Below are 12365 nucleotides of genomic sequence, written 5' to 3' on the forward strand. Positions count from 1 at the left end.
TCATTGTTCGATGGGATCATCAGCATTAGCAGTGGTTACTTAGACACCTACAGATACCTCTATACTCTGATCCCTTCATCACAGTCCACCCACCCTTTACCTCTCTTTCTTTTCACTTTAGCAAACTAAGTAGCTACTGAAGATATGCAAAGATGTAGCTAATTTTGAGCACATTTAAACAAGGCAGCTATCTACCTTCACTTCCATTAATTTTCTATTATTTTAGGCAATTAGCAAATGGCTTAATTATAAATATATTAATCAAAAAATAAGGTATTGTCTCTGGTTTTAAAGGATCTTGATATCTTTTTCTTAATGACTTTTTTATGAAACTGAAGTGCTCAATTAATGAATTTTGGATAATCAATCAACCCTTCCCTTCACATTTTTATTAACTGCTCTCTGTCGTTTCCTATAATATTTCCATCTGTGGGTATGCAATCCCTTTCTTTCTTACTGAAGTAACTCTGATAGAGTCTTGTATCATTATGGAGTTCTCCATATTTCATCTCTCTGCGGTTCCCTCCTTCCTTTCATCACCTTCACCATCTCCCTTTACTGCCCTATGATTTGCATTTGTCTCCGTCTTACTCAACAAGCCTTGATACCTACTTTATTTCCCTGAGCTTTTTACTGTAATGCATGCTTTGAAAACATCTCAATCCAGCTTTTCATTTGTCCTCCCATTTATTTTTAATTCTCCTTTTCTACTCGTTTGCTAATGTTGCTCTCACGATTCATCAATGTATTTACTGTCTTCCAAATCTATGTACACAGCTGCAGATAATTAAGTTTTTTCATGCTGGCTCAGGCACAGGGAAAGGCACCAATAGCATTGGGAAATCCCTTTCTGGTAAATGGTGTAAACACTGCTAAATATTTTGTTTGATATACAGTATGTCACTAATGTGTTAGATAAACACCATCAGATCAGCCTGTTTGCGCAATCCGTGTGTAAAATACCAAAGAGACACATATTCACCCACTCAGAAATCAGAAAATCTTGTTTCCTATAAATAATACAGTTCTGGATTGGGTCAATCTGTTACAGGTAAATGAACATACCCAAGCTCCCCATCTCATGCCAGTTATTGCCAAATGATGACAAAGTGAACTGATTGAAATGCAGTTCCTGTAGCTATTTTGTCAAAATCTGATCAGACTTTCTTTTTTTCTTTCTTTCCAGTGAAACGTTTCACTTTCTTTCTTTCCAGTGAAACGTTTCACTTTCGGAGAGTAATGATTGTGTACAAGCGTATTACACATTTAAAAATAATAGTAATATGAAAAAAAAAACCTTTCCCCCTACATGTTCACATGATAGATCCACTAGATTAAGGAAGTGTTGGGGTAAAAAGAAAACGACACACATCTGTCCTAGCGAAGTAATAGCAGTAAAAGCCCAAAGGCTGTAAACAGAAGAGCTGTGGATTTTCCCAGGGGACACGTTCATCTCCTTGACTTTACAATAGATTGAGCCGGGGCACAAAGATATATATGGCGTCAGGTTTGTCTGAATGGATTGAGGGTGGATGAGCGAATAGCCAAAGGAAAGAAGAGATGAGAAAAAGGATAAACTGTCAACCCATGGGCCACTATACCCACACCACATATGCCCATAGTTTATTTTGAGTCTGTACTTTCTCTTGTGAGCACACACACACACACACACAATAACACACAATAAAAATTAATTCACTGGCAGGCACTGAGAAGCATCAAATAGCGAGCAAGTATCACATTTCGCACTGTCTTTTTTCCTTGTGTAGATATTGTCTAAAAGAAATCACTCTTGACTGTGGGTTGACATAAGACAAATGGATTTTTGAGGATTACTATTTGCTGAAAACTGAAAGTTATGCTAATTCAATGGAAATCACATAGGTGGTAGATGCTGAAAGAAGAGTGGTGAATTTTAACAGGGGATGAAGTAGCCACTAGAGAAGAAGGGCATGGGGTGCATTGTAATTGGATTTAAAGAACAATTGAGTTGCTGGATTGATGAGTGGATGAATGGAGAAAAGGAACAAAAAAAAAACTTCCCACAATTATCTCCTGTACATGTTTCAGGTAATGGAAAACAAAGTAAAGGAATTAGTTTTTAGACCAAATGAGAGGAAAAAGAAAATAGAGCACGGCTGTGGTAAAGAGGCACTTATCTGGCATCCTCATAAAAACTAGGAACTAAAATCTGGGTTCATTATACAGTTCACTTCAAGTTGAATTTGTGAGAGGCAGGAGAAGAGTAGAGGAGTTACAAAAGAGAGCAAGGTGGAAGGATGAGTGGAGTGAAATTAAGGGTTATTTTGCAAAAATAAGAGAAGAGGGAACGTAGGAAAAGTGGCATGTTAGGAATTTCATTGCAAATAAAAAAAGAAGAAAAAACTGTGAGACAGATACTGAAATAAAAGGGGACGGCTTATTCATCTGGTGAGTGTGATAACAGTGAATGCAGCCACTGGATGAATATAGTGGTAAAGGGTACTGAGGGAGAAATGAGGAGAGAAATGAGGAGAGGAGCGCAGATAGAGTTACAGACAAGACAAAAAGAGCCTGGATGAAAGAGAGGATGTATACATCTCCAGGGCACAAAGACTAGAGCTGAATAGATGATGTTAAATGTGACAAGATGAAGGGACCAAAGGGGGTCCATTAAATGTTAATGGGAACAGGGTAGACGGTCGAGAGGCTACCCGGGGCAAGAATAAGAACAGATTGTGTTTGTGAGAAATCATTGGTCTGGTATTTTCAGCAACAGGAAGTGCCAGAAGTCTAAAGAACCTACAGTGATAAATTTCTAAAGAAACAGAGTCGAAAAGGGCACGTTATCTTTTACTCATTCTACCCCCCTGAGCACATTAATTCAAGTGCAAATTCCCTGAAGGAGCGTATATCAGCAAACTACGATTCCACACATCCACGCAGGCGCTCACAGAGGCATTTACAGTATAGAGCAGAGCATATTTTCAGCCTGCCAGCTCTGTGACTAAGCATCTCTCCCTGCCACTCAGTGCTTAGTCGTGTATGGCACTGTGCATGGCAGCAGTTTGGAACTGTGGACCTTCAAACAATACATGTAACAATATACGGACACAAGTAGGTCATTCAAACACACACTCACACACTAAACACAGAGATACACTTCTGGCTAGGACAGTGCTTTGTGAGCTTGCAGGACTTCCTATTTGTCTATGAATTTCTGATCAAACCAGCCACTTTCTTTTGATTACACACTCATCTTACAGCCAGGGGATACATGGTTTTTCATTCAACCACTCTTCTGCTGAAAACAAACTAAGTCCTACCTGTTGCTGGAAGTATAATCATAACCTAATGAATAAATAATACAATATCTGTTTGCTAGGTGTTTTTGTTTTTGCTGCTGAATAGAGACACTTGGGAGATTTGTGAGGAGACTCCCCCTTACACAATGGCAGTCTTTTTTAATATCTTTGTTGCATTGTAGATCATAGATTAAGAGGACTGTTATATTAGAGATAATATGCTAATGTTAACTACACTTTCCCCTTATTTAACATAAAATAGTTCCACAGAGAGGCAGAGGCTGTGCTTTAGGGAGAGAGAGACTCTAAATTTCTTGTGTTTATTGGTTCTCTTCAGGTATTGATTTCCTTGCTTCCTATCCATCTGTCTTTCGCTGTTGTTTCCATCCTTCAGACACCGGGTCACAGAATCTGGAGGACAGTGTGTCAGTGTGATAAAGTCTGTATGGTGTGTGTCAGTGTGTGGTGGAAGGAGAGCTGCTTTGAGAGACACAGCTAGAAGAATCGGTCACACCTGGACGCAGGTGAAGTGCTTGCAGTTCATTTATTCTGACAGACCAACAAGCAGGAGACAGTGCTCAATAACATGCTCTGCTGCAAACAACTCATGTAAAATGCACGCTGACATACAAACATAAAAACGTCTGCATATAAACATTAAGTGGATGGGACAGAGTGTATACTTGATTTATGTAGTGTGTGTTTTTGCAATGGTACTGAAAAGCAGACGAGGCTAATAAAACCCCCATGGCCAAGCACCTGAAGTTGTAGAGAGACACCTGTGTTTAGGAATGACTGATATTTACATCTCTCACATGAACACCTCTCCATAGCTGTTTGTCAGGTCTTAGCTGCTTTAGGGAGACTGAATCCGGCATCATTTATCATGCATCACCATACTGCCCACACAGGGGTGGGGCGTTTGCGTGCGTGGGTTGGCGATGATGTTGGGTTGTGAGTGTGGTTTGGTGGTGGTTGTAGTTCATGATGATACGTCAAGAATTCCAAATAGCAATACTTTCTATTTTTTGCCTACGCCATGGCTCACAATATGAAGTGCTTTGAAGTAACTATTGTTTTAATTTGGCAGTCTAGAAATAGAAGTTAATCGGATTGGATTGAACCGAATTGAACTGAAATACAGATCTATCATTTACTCTTAAAACATTGTTCATCCCTACAGCTTAACATTGTACCAGTAGCTCTAGCTCCTTCTCATGTTCATTCATTAAACTGTTGCCTACATCAGAGTGATGTAAACTTGGGTTGGGTTAATGCAACGAGCCCTTTAAGTTATTAGCAAAAAGTATTAATGAGGCTAATGCTTAGAAGCCCCCCACAGACTTAAGGATGTGTGATGTAGAGGGGATGAGGGCACTAATTCTCCAAAGTGCCCCAATAACTAATGGATTAGCAAAGCTTTCCATTAGCCAAAGCCTTGATCGTGCTAGGCTAATGTGCTGTTTCTAGACTGGAACAATGCAGCTAGTTAAAAAAAAAGTTAGTTAGCATGCCAGCTATAATACACATGTACAGACTGAGTAATTTCCCTAGATGTCCTCAGCCCAAAAATCAATCTCAGTGCCAGTTTTATTTAAATAGCACAATCCATTTCACGTGAGCTATGAAAAATAAAAACATTAAAACTATGGCAAAAATAAGAGAAAACAAAAAAACACGACAAAAACTAAAAAATAGAAATTAACATGCACACAAACTCACACAGTTATTAACTGTAAGCTACTTAGAATAAAAAGGTTTCAAGTCTATTTTTGAATGTAGACACAGTTGCAATTGACCTCAGGTCAGCGGGCAGCTTGTTCCAAAGAAGAAGACCACAGTAAGTGAAAGCACCTTCAGCACACTTAGATCTAATTCTGGGAACTGTCTTACGATCCTCAGCCGATGACCTGAGGAGTCTAGTTGGGTTATAGACACTGAGCAAGTCAGAGATGTACTGAGGGTCCAAACCATTGAGTGCTTTATGAACTCAAAGAAAGATTTTAAAGGCGATTCCGTAATGAACTGGGAGCCAGTGACGTGACTTCATCACTCGGGTTACATGTTCAACTATTCAGAGACATGTAGGCTCACTCGCACAGGTCTAACAACCCTGTGATAGGCCCAGGTGCAGATATTTTTCAGGCCCTTACTGCCACATCATATTGAGCAAACACACATCATATACTCTTTCCTCCTCTTTCACACAGACACACAAACACAGGCTGCATTTACTAGCATGTGAGCTGCATATTCCTAGATTTTATACTGTGCATTTAGACATTTGAACATTTTATTTACACTGCCTTTGACATAGTATTTTATTCTATTCTATTGTTTTTTCTTAATTTTTGCTGCTCTTAATTTCGTACTGTCCACTTTCTGCCGTGACCAAGCAAATCTTATCTCTCTCATCTCTTAAAAAACATTGGCCTTTGGTTCACAAGATCTGACCATCTGACTGTCTTTGCTCACTTGCTCACTAGACATGACTGGACTTACCTGTGCTCAAACATTAGGTTCCTGGTAGATCGATTCTGGGCTCAATGATTTTTAAGAATAGAGGCTGTGACTAAGCAGCATGGTGAGAGTTTGTGAAGTTTAATCATATATTGTTAGAGTTTAATTAATTCCTCAAAAGTGGACTTGAACAATGGGCAGTGAGACTGAAACTGTATTAGCTTCTACACATTAATCATCTACATCAATGCAGAATGAAATGGTTTTTTGGAAAAAACCCTTCAGCTATTGCTAAAAAGGAAAATTGCTTCCAACAATGTTTTTGCCAGTTAATTACAAAAAGGGTTTGCGTTCATATATTTAAAGTTATTGCTCATAAAATCAGATCAGTGTCCTGGAACTGCTTGAGTGACAACTTCAGCCAGTCAGTCAACTTCAAGTCAAACTGTTTTTGAGCAGACCATCCCTCATACGTATTTAATCTTCTGTGTTAACTTTTTTGTTTATAATTTCAGACAAATAAAGAGTGACATGAATTTGGTTTTAGGGTGACTGTAACATCTCGTAAATAAATAAGGCCAGTGATGCTTGAACTAACGTGAATTAATTAAACTTGATTTAATTAAACAAACTGAATAAAACTACAAAACGAAATTAATCAGACAGCACGCTATGCATCAGTAAAACACGCATGCACACAAATCTACAGGCACACATACTAATTTCTCCTGATTTGAGACTTCATCCTCACCTCTTTGAACACTTTGAAATCCAACTCATTAGGTTGTTTTTGTGCAACCAGCTGACACGGTATTCATTGTCATATTGTATAGGTCACATGTTACACACACACACACACACACTTGCACACATGCAGTGCTTTATTCTGCCCTCTCAGCACGATGATTCTGTCTCCTCGAGCTTCTCTTTTTCTAAAACTTTTTTTCTTTTCACTTTCTTTCTTTGGCTTTATTTTTGCAGTGTCAACAGATTACTCCCTGTGGCATTACACAGGCTGACTGTGTGTGTTTTAGATTGTGCTAACTTGCTTTTATACATTGCCATTTCACAGTTTGTGTGTCTGCATCTCTGTTTGTGTTGCTATACTGTCTTTAAACAGTCTTTCACCGCTCTTTGTTTTTCTCAGTAAATCTGTGACAGGATTTTAGTCAGCTAGGAGTAAAATAAACACTGCTAACATTAAAAGATGCAGTGAGGAGCAGAAGAGGAGGATGAAATGAGGATCAGGATAGATAAGGGATGGAAAAGGGAGAGGGAAAGCTGGGGACTTTCAGAGAGGCAAACAAAAAACCAAAGCAATAAAGAGGTGAAGAGTCAAAAGAGTGAAGAAGCAAGGATAGGTGAATGTTTATGTTACCATGAGGGTAAACAAGAGATGATGGAGAAAGCGGCTGGTGAGTGAAGATGTTGCGAAAGATTGGGAGGTGAAAATCGAAAGATTCTGAAGGAGGAATGTTAGATAGGATGTGGCACAGGAAAGCAGATGATTCCAAACTGAGGACACTGTATAGTATTCTGCAGTGCTGTAAGGCACTTAAAATAAAAATCACTGCAAGACTGTGACTCTGAAATGATTGGGGCTGAAAGGTAAGCACTCAGAGGGGCTGTTTTGAACAAGAAGGGAGATAACAGGGGAGTGGGTTGAGAGGGTAGGAGGTAGAGGTATATTTGATAGCACTAGAGGCCTAACAGGAAGGAATAAGAAGTGAAGTAAGCACACACAAAGTGTCTCATTGCTGAGGAGAATTTAGGAAGCGGAGCACAAAAAGTCTCTGGCAAAAGTGACATATTTTGAATAGATATATTTATGAGTCCTTATGTTTTCTAATAGCGTTTTACATCACGGCAACACTGTTACTACTCTGCTACCATATATCTGTTTAATTATACTTCCTTCTTTCTTTTTCTAGACAACACAACGTATGACTGTAATAGCTTGGTATTCATAATAAATGTCCAGTGCATTTGGAAACAATCTCCAAAATGTTTTTCCGGGCCCTTTAATTAACTCTGCAATGTGGTGACCTTGCCTTGGTGCACTCTTACTCTTTTACAAAGACTCCTAGGATCAACAGTATGACATATACTTTCACTGGTGATTTTTCTTAGAATAAAACAAGTAGTACAACATTTTTTCTATGCTTTGAAATCTAATATATGCCTTCTTTTTTTCTTCTTTGTCTGCTCCCTCCTTCCGTTAGCCTGTGAGCTGATGAACCGTGGAATCCTGGCTCTGGTCAGTTCAATTGGCTGCATGTCGGCAGGCAGCCTTCAAACTCTAGCTGATGCCATGCACATCCCCCACCTCTTTATCCAGCGCTCCCCAGCGGGAACACCCCGTTCAGCTTGCCCACCGACCAGTCGAGTCCCTGGAACAGATGACTACACCTTAATGGTTCGCCCACCTGTCTATCTCAATGAGGTCATCATGCAAGTGGTATCTGAGTATAGCTGGCAGAAGTTTGTTCTCTTCTATGATTCTGATTTCGGTAAGGAAATATCTATCTATCTATCTGTCTGTCTGTGTCCATTACATACAAACGCGACATTTTAGTAGGTTATGAAGACGATCTGCTTTAACTGCCGTCTCCAACAGTACATTACAGAGAAAGATAATGGACACACTTCCTTTTTGTTTTTTTCTTACCTTCTCTCGCCCAAACACACATGGATAGACAGGCGTATACATGCGTATACGTGTGCCAGGGCACACTGAAAGAGGCAACCTGTGTCTTCATGCAAGTGACACATCTGTTTGTGTGGATGCGTTACTTTTCTTTATCTCGCGACCACGCTTTCTGGTCCATTAATTCTATCATTAGACCAGAAACATCTGTGTGTCCCTTTTATAAAGAGCCGAAAAGATTTGTCAACCTTGGTCAGTTTTCTTCTAATATTTCTTTTGCTGTTGGTGTGTGTGCAGATATATATGTTGTTGGGTTTTTTTGTTTTGCTTTTTTGTAGTATCTGTGCATGATGTTTGTTGGGGCTGCATAAGTTGTACGATTAGTGACCCCACCCATTGCAATTCCTTGTCTACAACAAACCTATTATCTCTTTACTCAGTTGATCCTCTCCTTGTGTTTGAGGTTACAAACTTGATCAAACTCTCATATACCATATACCCTTTCAGTATATGTCTACACAGGGTCAAGAGCATGTTCTGGTCTGATTTATCCTCCTCATCACTAGATTGACTGCCTGTCATTGTAGGGCTTTCCTTCCAGGTCAACCATCTATCTTTACTTTCATTTCAAAAGGTGATACAGAAGATAAAGGTACTAAGGCAAAGCTTCTAATAGGTTAAAACTCAGAAAAAAATACTTTGGTATCATGCTTGCTAATGGAAAACACCAGCAGTGACATCATTCATTGGTGGGTCGACTGAAGTACAGCACTAAGAGCTTTAGCTCATAGAAAGCAATGTATACGCTTTCTGCCCTAGGTGATTCATTGTTGATTTACTTGTCATAGCCATAATGGAGCTCCATTCCTCTCATTGCAGTCAATTTACATAATCAATATGTTGTATGCATTGAACTCCGATGGGATCACTCCTGTGGACATATTTTTAAGTTGAAGGTTGAAGCATTTAGTCAGTGTACTGAGAACAGTAGGTCATAAAATGTATCTTCTAACTAGGCAGCTCTGCCAAGCATTTTATACTGAATGAATACTGAACATTGTTAATGGTGCCCTTTTAGAAATGCTAATGCTAACAGCATGATAAAACAACATTTGAAAACAGAATTTTTATCCAGTCTGGTAGTTGATAGTCTATATTCCAAAAGCAATTTCAAGTGTGCTAAGAACCACAGTCTTCCTCTATGAGTCTGCTACACTGTTAGCATAATGTTAGCTAATGTTTAACATGGCATTAGTTTGTGGAGAAAGATTAATGTTACAAGGTCTTCAATGATAAAAACAAAACACACACACAAAAAAACCAGAGAAAACCTCAACAATCAGACAACTCCCTGCGAGGAAGCACTTCAGACTTGACAATAGAAAGAAAAAAACTCCCTTTTAATAGGAAAGAACTTCTGGTAGAAACAGCTAGACCGGTCGGGGTGTCGCATTGAATATATAGATATACAACTAATGTGTGTCTGACAATAACTTTTAAATCCAAAAGTTTTTTGTCAGAGTTAACTGGTCGAAACCTTTCATTATACTCAAACCCGGTAGGTTTAGTTTCCTCTCTTGATTATGCAAAGTTAAGCAATCCTGTGGAAGCCTTCCATACAGAACACGAGGTCTTTAAAATTGCATGCAGATTATGAAATGATATATTTATTCCTTCAGGGATAAGTTTTTTCTAACCTTGCTTTTATCATGACTGTACGTGGATTTTTTTTTACCTTTTCAAGCTAGCACTTGTTAAACCACCCATTTTAAATCTAAAATTACTCCCAAATGTACCGTTTACATGTAATATAGTAAAACTATATGTAATATAATGTACAAAACATACATATACACACACGCATGCAGGCACAAGTTGGTACTTCACTTTAATCCCTCCACTCTCTGTGACCACTGATTCATCAGATGGATAATCTGGGGTTTCTCCGTGCTGTTCTCTCAGCCACAGAAGGCCCCTTTAAAGACATCACTGCAGTTCCCTAATGGCCTAACCTCCTGTTTAAGGAAAAAAGGCAGAGGCAAGAGAGAGGGAGAGAGGGAGAAACTTAGAGAGAAGCAGAAAGAGAAACAGAGATGGTCTTTTAAGATGATAGCAATGTTCCCAAAAGGCCTTGCTTCTGTACAAGGAGAGTTCTTTAGAGAACAGACAGTCAAGTGTGTCCTCTCAAATGAAGCTACGGTGAAACTGTCCCAATCCCTATTTTCAGCTCTACTGGTGCGTTCCGGACACTGAGAACACATGTTTTCTCTCTATCATTTTTCCCTCCCTTCTCACGGTTTATCTCTCTTCTCCATTTTCCTTTTCTTCTCTGACCACCTATGTGATTTTTCTTCCAGTTTTTCCTCAGGTGTCTAATATTCTAACTGTAAAATATGATGTATGTTGAAAATTAGAATGACAGTTGTCATTACAACTGAGTGACCTTGCTCATAATCCACTCAGAACCATAGGATCATTGGCCTCGTTGGAAAAACACAGGGAGCACCGCTTTGTGGAAAAAACCCTGTTGACATTAAGATGATTTGTTTTGCTTTGCTGTTAGCCAATGACAAGAGGGACCTTAGGCACAATGGAAAAAGGTTAAAGCACGGAAAAGCCATTTTAAAACTGTGCTGTGTGGTTAACAGCATTTTATTTTTTCTTATTCGGAAAAATCAATACAGTTGCTGAATATAAGTTTCTGTGTGGATAAATGCACTTATTGCTTTTAGAATGTTACTGGAAATCTTATTAGAGTGGAGGACAAATTCATGTGATCCCCTGTTGAATTTGTAAGTTCGCTTACTTGCAAACTACAAAATATCAACCAAAAATTCATAGAAACACATTACATAAAAGTTGTAATTTGATTTGCATGTGACTGAGTTAAATAAGTATTTGAATCATAAGTAAAACACGATTTAGTACTTGGTAGAGAAACCTTTGTTACCAATTACAGCAGTAAGCTGTTTTTCTGTAGTTGGTCACCAGGTTTGCCCACATTTCAGGATATTGTCCCACTTCTCTTTACGGAAACTCTCTAAATCCTTTAGGTTTCTTAGTTGCTGCTTGACAACTCGAACTCTGGCCACTCTTTGACCTTAATGTGCATCTTCTTTAGTCACTCCTTTGCTGACTTAGCAATATGTTTTGGGTCATTGTCATCATGAAAGAACCATCTTCAGTGTTCTTGCTGAGGGAAGGAGGGATGTTTCTTTGTGCTTGACTGTCAGAACGGTGTTTTTTGGGTCATGTTCAGCATTTCTCTTGACAAACATAGATTAGTTGAGTTGATGTTTCTAAATAACTGGAAAAGCAGTTGTCACCTTTTCACCAAACTTCCTGCTAATAGTCCTGTAGCCCATTCTATCCTTGTGCAGGTCTACAGAGGATGTACCTGACATCCTTTAACAGCTTTTTGGTCTTGCCCATGGTGGTGGATAAGTTGGGATGTATGAAACTGGTTCTGTGCACAGTTGGGCTTTATCAAACAACAAATGTCAATCAGGAGTACCCATAATAGATTAATTGATTGATTGATTGATTGATTGATTGATTGATTGATTGATTGATTGATTGTAATCTGTTTGCCACATGGGCACAAGGTCAATCTGCAGGACTCAGAATTCGGGTTGTAGGGGCTCAAATACTTATTTCTCCCAATGGCATGTGAATTCCATATTATCTTTGAGGTCACAGATAATATATACTTAATTTTTGACCTCATTAATCCACAGATTGTGACATCGAAAACAGCTATATGCCACTAGACTATTGAGAAGTCACTTACGTATATGCATCAACAAGGGGCACAGCCACTTACCTCACAAAGACTCCAACGCTAAATTTACTTTGGAGGTCAATAGAAAAACTCTGCAAATGAGTAGCATGCACCTCCTTGTTCCATTTTTCCCCACTATTGCACTGTGAAAAGTGTGAAAATGCCACTGCTGCCACAGCTTGTTGTGTATGAC

At 39.0% G+C, this 12365-nt stretch overlaps 1 protein-coding gene across 4 annotated transcripts in view; it reads left to right on the plus strand.

Annotated features, from left to right (window-relative positions):
* The window catches only part of grid2 (glutamate receptor, ionotropic, delta 2), a 548235-nt gene that overhangs the window by 305778 nt on the left and 230092 nt on the right, over nucleotides 1–12365 (plus strand). For all 4 annotated transcript variants that reach the window (XR_014894671.1, XR_014894670.1, XM_085294681.1 and 1 more), the window contains exon 3: nucleotides 7967–8254. Coding sequence is in view for 2 of the 4 variants with exons in the window: in XM_085294681.1 (XP_085150807.1) it covers nucleotides 7967–8254 (288 nt within the window). In the remaining 2 variants the exon portion in view is untranslated. The remainder of the gene's footprint in view (nucleotides 1–7966; nucleotides 8255–12365) is intronic.

Source organism: Mchenga conophoros, linkage group LG12 (genome assembly GCF_057382185.1).
Source record: "Mchenga conophoros isolate Kocher_MC1m ecotype Shallow Benthic linkage group LG12, M_conophoros_male_GT1.1, whole genome shotgun sequence".
Taxonomy (NCBI): domain Eukaryota; kingdom Metazoa; phylum Chordata; class Actinopteri; order Cichliformes; family Cichlidae; genus Mchenga; species Mchenga conophoros.